General features: G+C 32.7%; 1 protein-coding gene across 5 annotated transcripts in view; it reads left to right on the forward strand.

Moving 5' to 3' along the window:
* Positions 1-19,115, forward strand: part of LOC115215754 (neuronal acetylcholine receptor subunit alpha-3-like) — a 784,372-nt gene that overhangs the window by 742,909 nt on the left and 22,348 nt on the right. For all 5 annotated transcript variants that reach the window (XM_036505995.1, XM_036505994.1, XM_036505993.1 and 2 more), the window contains one exon: positions 13,367-13,411. In XM_036505995.1, the coding sequence (XP_036361888.1) occupies positions 13,367-13,411 (45 nt within the window). The remainder of the gene's footprint in view (positions 1-13,366; positions 13,412-19,115) is intronic.

Genomic DNA, 19,115 nt, shown 5'->3' on the forward strand with positions numbered 1-19,115 from the left:
AAATGGTATCTGTCAAGCTTTAGAATCGAATTTGACAATTTCTTACATTCTACGCTGTAATATCTTTCGCCGTTGTTACTGTTTTCCTTGTTCGTGCTCTTGTTCATGTTCTTGTTATCGTTCTTGTTTCTTTCTGTTTCTCAACAATTTTTTTATTTATCTTTATACTATTTTTCTTGTGCCTGTAGTTATTGATATATCTGTTGCTGTTGTTGTTGTTGTTTTCTCGTTGACATTCTAGATTTCGTTCTTCTTATTGGTATCGTTGTTTATGTTATTGTTTTGTTGTTTTCTGAGACCACACCTTCTCAGAGTCTGCATACAGACAGTCCTACACCTAGTCTTCCACCTTCAATCGCCTTCACACCAATAAAAACTGTTCTGTTGTTGTATAATGTTGTATGACCCGTATTTATATGCGTTGTGCCATATATAATACAGCATCAAGACACACTCATTCATATACATACGTGCATACATACGTAGTAGTATATCTCTGTAAAAACATCAATAAAATGCAAACATAATAGACCAGACACCATGATTTAGAACAGAGGGGAACTATGTACAATAGTGGATGTCAGTTGCTCAGAGATGTGAACATAAATTGAAAGATCAGCTAGAAAGAAAATGCATATACTGGACTTTCGAAAAATTTACAGATGCTTCACCCACGCTACAAGTTTAGATTCATACCACTAATTACTGAGCTGCTTGGATATGTGAATCAGCAGCCTCTCTACCAATCTTGAGAAATTGTGGTTCTTAAAATCAGAAAGGAGAAAACTAATTGGAAGGCAACTGGTGGAAGCCATCATCGTAACTGTCAAAATATGCAAAACAAAAAGTGTCTATAAAGTATATGTGTACGTGTCTTAACATGCAATTCAATGTATAAGTTTACACACATACACATAAAACAAAGCGTATACATCTGCACATGTACTGACACCAAATACTTACACATATACACACATACATATACCCTGATGGTCTTGTAGAAACTCCATTGAAGGTGCCTTGGATTTAAACTAGCTCTTTCTTCATTGGCAAGAAATCTATAAAGTTAACAGTGGCATACTTACGTAAAAACTTACATACACACATACATATCAGCTGAAATGTTCTGCTCAGAAAATGTCAGCTTAATGTTAAAATTTAATGAAAAAGAGAATATCTACGTCGGACTGATGAGGAATCTGCCTGTACTCCATCCAGATTATAAAGTTAGATTTCAACTAACAATTATTAAAGTTCTTGGCAACGTGCATAATTGCCTCAGAACCGATTTTATTCGGTTTGGATTCACAAAACTAGAAAGAACATGTCTAATCAGATGATTACAGCTACAAAACTGTCAAAAATACTGTCAAAATATAGAATATATTCATGAAGTTCAGCATGAAATAAAATCCACATTTGCAATGAAATCCAAGCCTGCACCTACGCATGCTTACATAATATACGCATACATGTACACAAACATGCATACATATGCACATGCTTATATACATACATAAATACATACATTTATAAAAGATTATTCTTCTTTGATGTTGTCTAGATTTCAATGAAAGAGTGTTGTTTCTCGGCTAGAAACCGGCTCCTTTTTCCATTTGGAGAGAAATTCTAAAAGCAAACGTCAAGAAGGAACATGTCTACAAATGGACGGAATAGTCATTATCTAGTTTTGATTGATTTTATTAAGTTATAGTTAATTCAGTTAGTTGTGTACTTGGTTGTGTGTAGGTTAATTAGTTGGTGAGTTTCTCTGGTAATAACTCTGAATACGGTTAAATCAAAAGATGAAAGGTTATATTTGTTGGCGAAGATTTCGGTCATTCTGGCCAACAATGATAAATAATGTTGGCGATCCTGATGATAATCAGGAATGTGATGATGACGGTGACGGCGACGATGATAATGATACTGACTTCTACAACGATGATGGTGGTCGTAGTGGTGATGGTGGTGATGGTGGATGTGGTGGTAATGGTGGTTGTAGTGTTGATGTTGGTGGTGGGGTGATGATGATGATTGGAAAGATGACAATGAGGGACAATGAGGAGGAAGTCAGCAACGACAACCACGACGAGGAAGGTGATTACGACGAATGTTATTTCTGGTTAATCGCAACTCGAAGCTATTTCGGTTAGCAGAGAAATTCGCTTTTGACTTGTGAGTTGATATTGTTTGTTTCAGTTATTCAAAATACTATTATTTTTTCCTTGTATGTATGACGGACGATGGTGACACATATATACATATATATATATATATATTATTATATATATATATATATATATATATATATATATATATATATCATCCCAATCCATTTAATTTTTTTTCTGGTTCAGTCATCATACCCGAGCACCACTCTCGAGAGCAGAATATTCCCATAGCAGGTTATTCTGCCACAGCTCTTTTTCTAAAAAAAAAAGCTTATTTCTAACAAAACACGAAATTTTGTGGGAAAGGATTAGTCGACATCAATTACATTACCACTTGGTTGGTGCTTTACATCATTGACTTGAAATGGGCGAATGACAGCACTGACCTTGGCAGAGCTTTGTCCAAATATGAAAGTCCTCTCTATTTTGTAAAGACAAAATTGTTGTGCCATATCTTTCCTTGCTCTTTCTTTCTTTTTGTCTTGTGTCTATTTATAAATCTTAAATTACTGTTCATGTTTTCTAACACTAGGCAATCGTATTTACTGCTATTACATTTTTGGTTTCAATTTCTCATAAAATACTATATTAAACAAAACTGGTATTTGCATAAATACCTATATTTATACCTTTATATATAAAAACGGAAAGGACGAACCTTCTTGGTACCAAAGTGTTATGATTTAAATAACCCGAAAAAAGTCTTTTTTACTCATTTTTCCTACCTATAATATCTGCAAATAATGCCAAAAACATATGAATGGACACGAGAACAATATATTTATATTGTGCATATGTTTTAAAGCCATATTCTGACCAAAAGAAATGGAAGTACAACAATAATCTTTTATAAAATTTTAAAAATAACCCCGATCTAAAAAGTAAAGTTGAACACGAACAGACTAAATTACAAGTATACATTCCCAAAGCCAAACTGTATCAGGAATCGAAACAGAAGAGTTAAAATAAGGGTTGTATAACTAAAGTACAAATGACAAGCATAAAGTCAATATGAAAAATAAAAACGAAACAAAAAAGAAAAAATGTATTAAAAACAAAATGAATAACATCTAAATCCTGGAGCAACTATAAAATACAGACGAACAAAAACCTGACTAGAACAACAAAGGCAAACACAAATGAAAGACATCTGAATATCACATGAGAATAGAAAGTTCTGTAGTTGAAGCTCATGAACGTGACAAACTAAAGGTAGAAATAATTTTGAGATTGAAAACCAAAAGAACTTCCAACGTAGCAACGAAAGTATGCCTTAAGGGTAAAACAGCGTTAAACAGCAACAATGATAAGACTCAAACTTGACCAGCACATTTTTAATGAAAAGAATCTCAAGCATCATTATCACGAGTTTAAATTAGATAATATGAACAAAAGCCACTGTAGTTAGAAATGTAAGAGGTTATCCCTTGAATCTACTGATATAGGAAGAAAATCGAAAGAAAAACATGGTAACAAATTCAAATAAAAATTTAGAAAATAAGAGAGATCTCTTAATCCTTTTTGAAATAAATAAGGAAACAACGTAACTGGAAAAGAAAACTACAAATAAATACTACAAAATAAATGATTTTTATCATGAACTCAGCAAAAATAAAATATAACTCAATGGAGTACAAACCTTAAGAAAAGTTGATGAATTCTGGGAGATAATTATGGAAGTGAAACAATTATCACCGACAAGGTTATTCAAAATAACGAATACGGTATCTGAACAATCGTGCAAGGCACATGACAAATGGAAAGACATAACCACCTTAAGTTAAAATAATTTCTAGTTTGAAATAGAGTGCTATTAGAGTTATTTAATAAGATACTGACAGAATTAGATACAACTGGCTCACCCACAGGAAAACCGCCTTCGTCCTCAAGATTGCAAATCCTCTAAACTAAATAATCGTGCCTTCCAGCAGCTTGAAAAATCTTCATCAAAAATATGTAAATATCTAGAAAAATAGCATCTTTCCTCTGAAGAACAAGTTTGCTGCTAAGACGTAAAGTTTAAGTATTAATAACAAAGCTATAACCAGAAATTGTAGGAGAGAGCAAGGTCTCAGTATAGCATGAATTGGCTAACAGAAAGTTTTTGAACATGTTCCCCACGCATGCACACAAGAAACATTATCCATAGTTAATGTAGCAGTAATAAGATATATTAATCACATGATAGGTAAATGACAAACAATTCTGCAAATATTAAAAGAAACTTATCAGAAGAATCCTTCTTGATACTTGTTTTATTCTTAGTGCTAAGACATTTAATCAATAAACAGACCGAACTCAGATACAACTGCTCTAGGAGGGCAAGCAATATTTTTTTTGCAAATGGACGATTTCAATTCGTACACTGCAGATGAGAAACAACTAGAAATACTGCTACATACAGTACACAGATTTACGAAATTCGGTTTAGAAAAAGGACCAAGGCAACATTGAATAACAGAATTAATTAAAAACACTGATACCATGGTAAATAACGAAACAGACAGCCAGAAATAGACCAAACACATATTTACAAATATTTAGAAATCAATGGACTAGATAGAGTGCAGTTCACATTAATGAAAAAAAGATAGGAAGGAATATTATAGACGCACTACATAAATACTTCAAACAGAGCTAAATACAAAATTAAGATAATAGGCATCAATAATCTTGCTATTAGTTTAATTTTCAACTTGCAAGAGGATACAAAAATAGAAAACTATTTACCGTCTATAGAATATACAAAGTAAAGTCTAACATAGAACTGCTATAATTGCACGAATACAAGGAGGTAGGGGCCTTATTACACTAGCAAACTAGTAAGAAATAGAAATAGAATAGAATCATGAAAGCCTAATACAAATAGCTGTAACTCGTGAGCAAAACAAAAAGTTGTTTATCTCCTAAAGAAAACCATCGAATACAAACAGAAGTTAAGATGACAGAATGTTTTGCGAAGAAAGAAGCACTAGCAGAAATTATGTAAAGCCGCAAAGTGAAGCTAAAGATGGAATTACAGAATGCCATGCTAAAACAACGACAAGAGAAGCCTCTACATGACCGATATCAAAAAATACTGACTAGAGTAGAATAGACAAAAATACAATTCATAGCACTGTCTGAGTAACGCAAATCTCAAAGTAGAGGCTGAATTATTCTTAATTTGAGTACAAGATGAAAATCGTCCAAATAGGGGTCACCAAAAACATAATATAATGAAGAAGAACGTCTTAAATTGCAACATAATATGAGAAATTGAGCAACAAATAATTAATTATATTTTCCTAGCTGTCCAGCCTTAGCCAAGGGCAATGTTGGGATTACACAGATTGTTGCAAGACATGCAAGCATTGTGAAATACCTCCAGAAAATAAAAAGCACACACACACACACACACACACACACACACACACACACACATATATATATATATATATATATATATGAAAAGTCTCTGAGAATAACGAAGCTACTATAGTCTAGGATAAGCCAATCCCTAGAGATAGACATAGCATGGCTACTCCCTCAGAGTAGGGAAAGGAAAGGAAGGGAAATGTCTCCTAATAGAACCAGGTTCAACAGATAATAATGATAATGTACCACAAAAAGAAACTGAGAATTTAGCCAACATATTTGGAAACTGAAATAAGCATAATGCGGAGACTTAAAACAAAGAATGTCTGTAATAATAGTTCTGTTGGGAATAATTACAAAGCAAGAATTCAAATACATAACCGAAATTCCAATATATATGCAATATACAGAAAATTGCTGTACTAAGCACTGTACACCAATTACGTGGAATACTTTCAACACATTAGAATATTACTACAACAAAAGTACCGCACATAGGATGTAGTGAAGGCGCACAATAAATATCAAACAACTGAGAAATAAATTAATCAATTAATAATAATAATAATAATAATAATAATAATAATAATAATAATAATAATAATAATAATGATATTGCACTACTAGGCACTGCACACATCCTACGCAGAACACTTTCCATACAATAACCATCAGAGCATCACAACAAATCACAGCACATACCCAATGCACACAGAGCTGCGCTCGGTAGTGAAGTGAAAGCACGCTATAAAAATAAAACTACTGAATAATAATAATAATAATAATAATAATAATAATAATAATAATAATAATAATAACAATCACCTCTATCTGATATGCTAAATAGAACTGGATGCGGATATAAATGTTACGGCAAAACGATCAGCCACCTTTTATATATGGATGACCTAAAACTATACGCTGCAAATGACAAACAGCTGGAAACACTATTAAAGACAGTTCATGGATTTACCAAAGAAATAGATATGAAATTTGGATTAGAAAAATGCGCCAAAGTAACCATGAAAAGAGGAAAACTAGTTAAGAGTAACAACATCATACTAGATAAAACCAATGAAATAAAAGAATTAGACCAAAGCCAAACTTACAATACTTAGGAATCCATGAACTAGATAAGACACAACACACACAAATGAAAGAGAAAATAAAAAAAGAATATTATAGACGAGTTAGATCAATACTAAACACAGAGCTCAATGCTAAAAACAAGATAATAGGTATCAACACTTTATCTGTCCCAGTTATAAGTTACAGCTACAATATCCTTAACTGGACACGAAATGAACTGACCAAAATAGATAGGAAAACAAGAAAAATAATGACAGGATCTAGGATGCATCACCCAAAATCTGACATAGAAAGACTATATATACAACGTATAGAAGGTGGTAGAGGCCTTATACAGCTGGAAAACTACTATAAAATAACCACCATAGGACTGCGAAAATATCTACTTCAGAAGGAAGGAAAACTGATCCAGATAGCGGCAAAACACGAGCAAAACAAAAAACTGTTCTCAGTATTAAGGAAGCTGACAAATACAAACAATAAATCATACCACCTAATAAACATGAAGAAGAAGAAGAAGAAGATGAAGAAACAACAAAAGCTATAAAACAAATGAAATCCAAACTAAAAATAGAACAGCAACGAACCATGATAAAACGATGGCAAGAAAAGCCCCTTCATGGTAAAAACTGGACTAAACTAAACGCAAAAGAAATAGACAAAGAAAAATCCCAGCAATGGCTTCAAAATAAATTGAATCTAAAATGAATTGAAAAGAGAAAAGTTAATACAGTAAACTAGAGATTTACTGACAAAGTTCCAGTGGATGAGTAGAGTGGTTCTTGTAGCGATGTGATGACAATAATTGTGATTATCATTGTTATGATGAAGGTGATGATAGTCATCATCGTCGTCGTCATCATCATAATAATAATTATAATGATGTTAGTGTTGATAATTACGATACTGGTGTCAGATGCTTAAAAACCAACATTTATATTCAAACAGACACATGACTACTGAAAATGTATTTTCTTTGCTAATTACTTTTGTGCTTTGTCTTAATTTAGGATGCGTTAATTAGAAAAAAAATAGAATATAGTAAAATGATAATAAATAATAATAATGATGATGTGCCCTGTAGAACTGCTACAAAAGGTTCGCCTCCTTGGCACGGCCATAATAATCGAAAAAGTATTACATAGCTGAAAAGAACTGGTACTATTGAAGTTTATAATGGAAGGGACAAAGGAGCATATTCGGCATATTTTACTTTATGATTTCAATAAAGGCAACAACGCAACAGAAAGTGCGAGGAATATCAATGCAGTATATAGGGATCGGACAGTAAGCGTAAGCCAGTATCAACAGTGGTTACAGAAATTCCGAGCCAGAAACTACAACCTAGAAGACGATCCTCGTCCTGGAAGATCTGTAGAGCTCGATGAGGACGTTCTGCCAACACTGGTGGGGAAAATCCTATCGTAACTGTTGAGGAACAAGCAGAGAAGCTTGGATTTGGCCATTCAACCATTCATCGATACCTGCGTCCCATCGGAAAAATCATCAAATTGAGTCAGTGGATTCCTCACAAACTTTTCGAGTCTAATCGCACGCAGAGAGTGAATGTGTGCTCGTCTTCGCTGTCACGTCTCATGTATGAACTTTTTTTGGACCGAATAGTGACTGGTGACAAGAAATGGCTTCTCTATAAAAATGTCAAAAAAGTCTACATTATTTATGGGATGACCCAATAATAATGACAATTCTATCTACAATAAGCACAAAGCCTGAAGTTACGGAGGAGGATGTAAAGAGCTGGCAGAAATGGCGCTAGGAAATTTGCCCGGCGTGCTAAACATTCTGCCAGCTCACTGCCCTTAATAATAATACATACAAACATACACACACACACAAATACATGCACACATACATATACACACATACATATGATCGATTAAATATATATGGGCATGTCTAGATATGTAACTATATGCATGAGAATACATACATAAAACATACAAATCTGCACATACGTTCATACATACATACATAAATACAAACAGAAATACCCTGATGTTGATGTTGAAATTCCAATGAAGGAACCTTGGATCTAGGTTAGAAACCGGTTCTTTCTCTATTGGCAAGAAATCTTGAAATAAACTGAATAATGACATAAAAACACACACACACATATACATACATACATACATAAATACATAATTACATATATACATACATGCATGCATGCATACATACATACATACATACATACATACATACATACATACATACATACATACATACATACATACATACATACATAGTGTTGCACAAATTTTTGGTGACTCAGAGTGAGCCGATAATCAGAAGAATAGCAATTATCAAAATAGTTGGTTCTTTGATTTCGCTGAACTCAACTTTACTCTTCACTCCTCCGAGGTCCATAAAATAAGGTAGTAGAACTGAGATCAATGTAATTGATCGATTTAACAGTTGTATTTAATTTTTCCCATATTTCAAGCTCTGTGCCAATGTTAGAAACAATTGTAATAATGATGTGAATGACTTTGATGAAAATGATATGGACGAGTATGGGGAATGTGCTTGTAAGAAACAAATTATTTTAGTTTCTGAAGAGATATAGAAATTAGTGAAAGCAGAGATTCTTTGCTAAAACAATAGCTCTGCCTGATAGATATACATACATATAAATGGATATGTGTGTGTGTGCGTGTGTGTGTGTGTGTATGTGAGTGTGTGTCTGTGATTGCGCGTGTGTGTGAGTAATTGCTTGTATGTGTGGTGTTGTAACAGCTTTTGATGTGCACTTTAGCCATTATATTAGATACACTGATATATGCGATCTACTCCGTCCACCACGTAGCGATATCAACAATATGCTGATTCTTGCGATGTACACACACACACACATACATACATATATAACAAACAAGATGAGGACAAATGTTTCACCAAAAAGGAAAACTATAATCGTTAACAAATACAACCTAGTTCCTAAGGTATTTTTCGATGTTGTTGTTGTTATTATTATTATTATTATTATTATTATTATTATTATTATTATCATTATTATTATTATTCAAGTCACCGCCTGAAATCGAACTCGGAATCTTGGGGCATATGGTGGTTGAGTGCGCGGGCTACTAGCCCCAAGATTTCGATTTCGATTCCAGGCAGTGACCTGAATAATAATAATAATAATAATAATAATAATAATAATAATAATAATAATAATAATAATAACAACAACATCGAAAAATAACTTAGGAATGGGAACCCAGGTTCGAAATTTCCCCAAGGTACCTGATGAAGGCTGGAGAGTATATCAGCTGAAACATTGTGTTAACAACAAACGAGGACAAATCTCCGTCAATTGTAACTAATGTAAATAATGTACATAATTCCTCATCTCTTAAATAAAGAAGTGAAATACAACGAGGGTATTAAAAACACCTACATTGCTAGAACTAAGAGCTAAAATGCTCTAACGCTGTAGTCAATCACATAACTGTATACATATATTCTGACAGAGACTGTTATCGTCCGAAAACACCGTACGAGAATTCCTTGTACTGACCGGTCAGTTTCGGCAATTTCTGTTGTCTTATCAGTAAGGAGTGACTCGACTTCGGCAGATTCCGGACTTCTCTGTCAGTGTATATGTTTTCATCATAGAAATCTGTGAATGATTTAGCGACTCACCAATGTATATACAGAAAATTAATATAGGCATCAGTTTGCAATGTTTCATCACAAAGGAAAAGTATAATTGTCACTAAATGTGACTAGAGTGTTAGAAACGCCTACATTGCTAGAAATAAGAGCTAAAATGTTCTAATGCTGTAATCAAAGCACATAACTGAATACAGTCGTAAAATATAGATAGAATGAATATATATTTGTATGTATGTATGTATGTATGTATGTATGCCTACATATATATATAGTATTTTGGGAAAAGGATAGATGGATAGATGGGAGAAGAAAAAAATGATATGCAACTCTGATCATAGACTAGAAATTCTGTGTTAAAAGAAAGCAAGTTATTTAACAAGATGGAAATGGAAAAAAAAGCTTGAAAAACCAGATTTTATTATGCTTGTGTTTCCTCAATATATATTGATTGCTTTGTTGAAATGTTTTAAGTGGTACCAATTGTGTATTGATTTCTCTTATACGAGTGCTAAAAACATCAGACTTTATTTGCGTTTAGTCATGAATGCATGGATAGATATATTTATAAAACTTGGGTGAAACACAGAATAAGCTAACAACATAATATATATTTTCTACGATTATTTGACGCGACCTTTGGGCTGTTGTTTTTATTCATTTATTTCTTCATTTATTACCTTTGAATATCAGGTTTAACTAAGTCTCAACTCAGACAAATTATATGTCTGTGGCTCTAAATTTCGCAAATATATCTCTATATAGAAATGATGAAACTGTGAGTGTATAATTTTTTTTTTTTTAAATTTGCAGCTTCGAAGTTTCACGATTCTGTACTAAAGTTCAGCGCGTATCTATGCAGGTTGAATGATCACACAAAAAAGGTTATACTCAAATTACGACGACGGAATGAATCATCAGCTTTTCAGAATTAAATAAACTTTACTCCATTATTTGAGTAGTCTCGTTCGTATGCATTTCGGAATTTATATCTGTGTGTGTGTGTGTGTGTGTGTGTGTATGTGTGTGTGTGCATGTGTGTGTGTATGTGTATGTGCCGTCTTTAGAAGTTTGTTTCTAGTTACAGATCGTATTATAGTCATTTCCCATATGTGTAGGAATCAGTGGTCTTTTTTCTGTAAGTTGCATTGAGAGTTTTCTGAACTATGACGTTAATGTATGTCCTATGTAATCTAATATCATCATACATAGAAAGAAATACTCCGAGGAAGAAACTACTAGAGGTTTGTTTGGAGATGGTGGAAGGGTTTTGATTAAAATGTAGCTTTCTCAACTTCCTCACCACTTAACATTTATTCCGCTGCTTGAATTTTCTATTATCATAAATTTTACTACTTTCATGATGGCAATTCAGATAAGATCGGGGACATACTTCAAGAATAGCTACATATAACTAGACTGTTATTTTTTTCTTATGTTTTGGTTTATACATAACTGCATAGATGCGTGTCTGGATAATACTTTTTAGTGTTTAGCATATACATATACATGTGTGTGTATGCAAGTATACACACACACAATATATATATATATATATATATATATATATATATATATATATATATATATATATATATATATATATATATGCGTACAAGTGTATGTATGTATGTACTTATGTATGTATATGGGGGCACATAAGTTCAGAATCTGCAGAAAACAATTCTCAAACAGCAAAGTTAGTATTAAACATTGCCTTTTATTGAAGTTGAATAAAACATTATGTGTGTGTGTGTGTCTGTATGTCTGCGTATGTGTTTTTTTTTTTTTGTATCATTGCAATTCAGAAATCCTTTTAGCATTTGAATGATATATAAAACATATATTTTGATGGAATTGTTTTGCATATTTTTTTATATTTTTCTCATCTTAATCCTCATTACATCTTTGTTTATCATCGCAGTATGCAAAATCTGACATTGCAGCATACTTTATAAAAAATATATTCCTGAACCACAAACCTCAGTACACTAAACTGACCTTATTGCAACAAACATTGTTGATCAAGGATATTGATCAATATACGTTTGGTCTACAAGTCGGCCGTATTAAAGAATTCTTGTTATTTAGATCTTTTCAAAATCTCTCCCTCCCCTCAAATATCAAATTCTGTTGGATTTGATTTTTGCTCTTTATTCGCTTGATTATGTTCATCATAAACAGAGCTATATCACGCCACACACACACACCATAGGCGATTGCTGACCATAATAGAAATAGTAGCTAAATCTCCCCCAATTCACGATCTCCTGTTTTATACGACAAGACTCATAAGATAATGTAAAAAAAAATAAATGCACCCTTTTAAAGCCTAGCCAGGCTCATTGGCCAGGTTTCTCGGTTTCTATGGCATATATGTTTCCCAGCTGGACGGGACGCCAGTCCATCGCAGCGTTACTCATTTTTGCAAGCTGAGTGAACTGGAGCAACGTGAAATGGAGTGTTTTACTCAAGAACACAACGCGTCGCCTGGTCTAGGAATCGAAACCACAATCTTACGATCATGATGCTGGCACCCAAACCACAAAGCCACGCGCCTCCACCATAAGATAATGTACTGAAACATATATATTTCTAAAACAACGGGATGATCAATGCAAGAACACATTTAATCATTGACCCTCTGATTAACATTTACGTGGGGCTAAACATCAAATGGCTATATATTTGATTAATACACAGCCGTATAAGCTTAGTGCATTTACTTTATATAGATAATGTACAGCCGGTCCAAGTGTATAACACTATTTAGTTTTGTCCTTCTGCATTCTACGTTGTGCGTTGAAACTTTATCCTGATATCGATTTTGTTTTTTCGAGATGATAAATACTAACTATAAAGTATAAGATAAATCCGCCAAATAGTTTTTAAATACAACAGTATTAGTGAAGTTATAACTCATAACAATGTTGTAAATTGTCACTTTATCTAGAAAGCCATTGAGTCACATTTTTTCTGGACCGGAGTAAACAGTTTGTAATTTGGGGTAACTTACTTTTAATGGAAGTTTTCGTTTATGAATTGTTTAATTAATGTTTGATATATGTATATATATATTTATATATAAAGTATTATGTTATATTTTTCAGAATTTTCGAAAAGAAACTCTATCTATGACAGGGCGAGTGAAAACAGTAAGTATTTTATATAAACATATCTCACTCCAAAATTATAGCAGTATATATTTTTTTTGAGAATAAAACGGCTTTAAAATAGTTAAACATTTATTAGTTTCCCTTTTCTTGATTTTACATTTCAAGAGGTATATTGTTTTATTTTGAAATGAACATAAAATCAGTTTTCACAGAGAAGAGACACGTTCGGCACATTTGACAATAACATATTATAGTGATAGAGGTTTTGATTGTGTCGTAAAACCAAAATTGTACTTCTGTACCATGTTTAGAGGAAACGTTTATGTGGTCCCTACTACTTTCTAAGCTAAATCGCATTATTTTTTTATTACTCTGAGATGTTCCTACTCTGCGAGTCTCGTAGAAATATCACAGTTTAAATAAATATAGATAGCATTAAGAAAGAAAAATGATCTACGTTTCGGTTTACAGGCTCTTTAACGTGAAAGAGAAGAAATAGTTCTGTGTGGTGTAGTTAAAATGTATCTATACAGGCTATTCGAAAAAAAACTGTGTTGGTTGTACTGTTAACTCACAACGGAAACATCTCAACACCTAATCGTACAACACTTGACCTTATCTCTGATACGTTCTTAAGACTAGAGATCAATAAAGTAAAATCCGCAACTACACAAAACCGATGAGGATTATTTCTCCAAAGTAATCCCGTTTTTAGCTATAGCATTTCCCTTATAGAATATGAACCTACTAATGAGGTAATTGTCTAAATATATAACGAAATAGTTGTAATTACTATGGCAAAAAATATCTTGTAATTCACAACCCAAATAAAAATTTCAGACAAGAAATTATTAAAAAAACGAAACAATTGAGTAACATTATACATTCGTACAGCCTCATAAATGGGCAGTTAACATTAACATGTCTATATAATTTATGCATTTTAACAAGTTCGTATGTGATTATAAAACGTATGGTAACATATTCTACGGTTTTACTTTCACTGCATGAAAGGGCGGCGAGCTGGCGGAATCGTTAGCACACCGAGCGAAATGCTTAGCGGTATTTCGTCTGCCGTTACGTTCTGAGTTCAAATTCCGCCGAGGTCGACTTTGCCTTTCATCCTTTCGGGGTCGATAAATTAAGTACCAGTTACGCACTGGGGTCGATGTAATCGACTTAATCCGTTTGTATGTTCTTGCTTGTCCTCTCTGTGTTTAGCCCCTTGTGGGTAGTAAAGAAATAGGTATTACTTTTACTGCATGAATTTGTGAAGAAATGGTTGTTTTCTCTATTTGTGATCAAATAGATTTCTATGTTAATAACCAATGGTTCACTACTTAAGCAAATCTAAATGTACATACGTAACATCTAATACGCTCACGTATTTTATATAGCCTAGATTTTATCATATACATATACGATACGTGTCTCCGTGTTTTCGAAATGTATTTTGTTCAACCCACGGTTTTTGATAAAACACTGACATTCAGATTTAGCACGTTGCGCTCTTTATACTAATTAACCTAAGAAGCTCCTATGAACTGGTAGCGCTAGAACGATATACACACATACCTCTTTGTGTGTGCGCGCATGCGTGCATACATGTATGTATGTATGTTTGCATGTATGTATGTATGTATGTATGTATCTATCATAAACCGTGATTTGTAGATATCTAATTTGTATTAGAAAATTTCTATACAGAAACTGTTTAATACCTTAATTAAATTGGAAAAATATTTTTTTAAACTAAGAATCTATAAATTTCAAATTTTCTTAATTTGTTATTTGATGTTATTGGGGGATTTCTTTTCTTTATTTTTTCCTACTCTTTGATTGGGAAATATTTTTCCAATCGTTTTTTTTTTTTTTCCGTCTTGTTTTGTTTTCAATTAGAAGAAATTTTGCGTTTACCAAAGTTTTTGCTAACTTCGAGAAAAATCAATGGCGCATATATAACTGACAGGTGATTCAATTATCAGAGAGAAGAAAATAAAAAAAAAATAATTACAATTTGTTTTTCTTTAAAAACCTTTCTTCTTTTATTTATTCATTTATTTATTTATTCATTTATTTATATTTATCTGGAAATGACTTCCAATATTTTTGCTTCAAACATGTACACAAAATAAATCAAAATTGGTTTTAACATTAATCCAACCCATCAATTGTGAGTAACGAAAACCAAGAAAAGAATAAATCAAAAACTCCTTTGGTGCTCAACAACCAATAAATTGGTTAATGGTTAATATATGAGGTATGAATAGTGTAAATGGTAGTGAAGAGGGCTTATCTTTATGTGATTGTTCTCAGAGACTCAGCCGTTTTAACTATATAATGATACCGGTAATTATTATCCACTTGGTGTTTGTCAAACTTTTATTTTCTGCTTTTCATACATTTATTTCAATATTCTCTTCAGATCAAAAATAATTAGGTTGTGAAGATAAAAATCCGTACTTTTAATTGTAATAAAAAATATGAACATATATATATATATATATATATGTTTATTATTATTATTATTATTATTATTATTAATATTAATATCATTATTATTATTATTATTATTATTATTATTATTATTATTATTATTATTATTATTATTAATTTCTTTTACTAAGTTGTCATATTATTATTTTTGTTGCCTTCTGTTTCGTTTTTGTTTAAATTAATCTTTCAGTATAGAATGATCTCCTAATTTCCTGCGTCTATAATGCTGTGATCGTGGCTTGAATATTAATAGCAAATTACTTCATCAGAAAAAGTATTTTTTCAATAAATGATTAAAGGAATGAATGAGTGAGTGAGTGAGTGGGGGAGTGAATGAGTGAGTGAGTGGAAAGTAAGTGAAAGTGTCAGTGAGGGTATCATGAATAAGATTATTACATTTCAACACATAATTCCTAGACGGTATAACTGTCAAAACTCAACAGTTTTCAGTTCAATATATGTTAAAAAGATATCTAGCGTAGCTAACATTTTAATGTAATTATTTGAGGAGATTGTAATGTTAAACATAGACAAAAACAGATATCTACACACAGTCACATACATATACACGTGAAAAATAATGTGTGAGTGTATTTACACGTGTGCCCGTACCCACGTACGTGCTACTGTGCAGCGTATGTGTGCATTTGCGTATGTATATGTATTAAAGATAGATAGATAGATAGATAGATAGATAGATAGATAGATAGATAGATAGATAGATAGATAGATAGATAGATAGATAGATAGATAGATTAGATGACAGATAGCGGGAAGGGCAGACAGACAGATATGAGGTCGTTAGTATTACAAAGGTGTGAATGCGAATAAGTGAAAGAAAGTGCTATATAAATAGATACTGATATTTGTAGATCGAAAGATTGTGCTGTATTAGAATGCCGTATCTAGGAAACCTACTGAAAACATCGTCTGTATAACTCGTATAGAAGACATCCTCCATCAGCATATTTTTTTCTTAGTAATTTCCAGCATGTTCTTTCCTCCTTTATACAACCCCCATTTTCTATCATATGAGTGTTAATTTAGTAATGAATGCTAGTTTACTAAAAGCACTAAACAAACAGAGGGGTTGGGTTAACAGACTCTATGTGGTTCATATTTCCGTGATACGACGCTAAGACAGGTAACTGAATCAGTTTGTATACAAGAATACAAACAGTTTCAAGGGTAAGCCTGAATGGTGTAACACAAACACTCCCTATTCAAGAAGTGCAAATGTGTATGTGCGCTCACGTATATGTGTGCGTGTGTATTTTTGCGAATGTATATCTATTTAAGCGTCCATTTACATGGGTGAGTTCCTACAGCAATGGCTGCTACGCTATCGATGGTATTGTTTCTATATTAATATTTTCAATAGCAACCCCTTTTACACCACACAGTCCAAAGTTAAAATAACAGCCATGCAATTCGATCTAGATTCTTCCGTTTCTACCAGCTAATTTCTTTTTCGCTCCACATAGATTTAATAAAAACCTCGCCATGAATATAATTATCCCAATATTTTATATTATTTTAACTGATTCCAGTGATTACATTATGACATTGCGGGATTACTAGCTTCAAGTGTTTTAGCCGACCATATCAACTACATTACTTATCTCAGTTTGGCAACCAACCTACTGGTACTTATTTTATCGATCTTGAAAAGATGAAAGGCAAACTCGACCACTGCGAAATTTGAACCCAGATCGTAAACACAGATGAAATGTCGCCAGGCAATTTCTCCGGCATGGTGACGATTTTGCCAGCTCGCTGCCATCTACCATATAATAATACAACGCAGCACACACAGCTCATACTCTCTATAACACCACCTCTCATTGCGAAAATCTGTAGCATGCTTGAAACAACGTGTACGAAACACAATAATTCCCCCAACAAAATAACACAAAGCACGATGCATTTTATTTCCCAAAATAATCGTACGAAACAAAACAAACTTGTATTTCTTAAGGCATGAATGATAAAGTAATAATTGCTAACTTTGGACAAGGCTGCACCTTTTTTTTTCAGTGAAGAGAATATTTGATTTAACAGAACTAGTTCATGCCGGGTAATTTATTTTGTCCACTTCCCCCGGTAAACAATGGAAAATTAGGCCCTGTTAGCGTAACTGGACAAAGATATTATTTTTACACACCATCTTACATTTTGTTTTCTGTAATAACTATATAATTATGTTGGACGGCAGATGACGGTCTTGATATAGTGCCAAACAAAATGCCTTGCAGTATTTAGTTATGTCTCTGTGTGTTGACTTCAAATCACGCTGGTGGCGACGAGAGATGATTCACAATTCCCAACATTGTTTGGTTTCATTCAAATTTGTTGGTAATTACACAGCTTCTAGTTAAACTGTATTAGACATGCACATATCTACAGCAGTAAGAAGCATAGCTAGAAATATCTTGACATTATCATGCGGTTGTCAAAAGTTTGAAACAGCAAGTCGAATCAAATTACGAAAAGTATCATACAGTGAATTAATTCCAGATAAGGATATATTTTGACTTGTAAAATTATCATTTCGAACGAAAGACCAAACGAGTATATATGGACCTGGCAACTGAAATATCACGATATTGACCTTCATGTACTTCATTTTCGTTTGTTGTTGTGAAAGCAAATACACCTTAATTAATACGTTCATTGTTTGGTGTATTACTGAACTTTTGAAACCCATTATCAGCGATATTTTTTTTATGTATAAATAACAAAACTTACTTCGAGAAACATGTATCGAGCAAAAGATTCCAATTTCTCATGACTGTGTGTGTGTGTACAATTTCCTCTTTTCTGTTTCTATAAAATCATTATTCAATCTAATATTTCTTACTCAGTTGTGCGTGCTATTTGTTACGTTCAAAAATAGATAGGAATATATATTCCGATTTGATATCATTTTAATGTTTTCTGCTCACACAAACTGATAGAGAGCAAAGAAATAAGTCCATATTCGCAACAAATAATCTTCTAGTCTTAAAATGATATCCTGTTTCAAACAAAAACGCAAAAAAACAAACGATGGATATGAAGAATATTGATATGTGTATTATGAATTCTTGCTATCTTTCATGTCAACTACATTATCTCTACGTTTTTCCATCAGTTAACCTTTTTAGCTTTTTAAGCATCGTGTCAGTCAAATGAAATGGTTATGCACCAAAGAAATAAACAAGACGAGAATAATTCCTATATAACTCTGCAGCATTTACTACGAAGA

Source organism: Octopus sinensis, linkage group LG9 (assembly GCF_006345805.1).
Source record: "Octopus sinensis linkage group LG9, ASM634580v1, whole genome shotgun sequence".
NCBI classification, from domain to species: domain Eukaryota; kingdom Metazoa; phylum Mollusca; class Cephalopoda; order Octopoda; family Octopodidae; genus Octopus; species Octopus sinensis.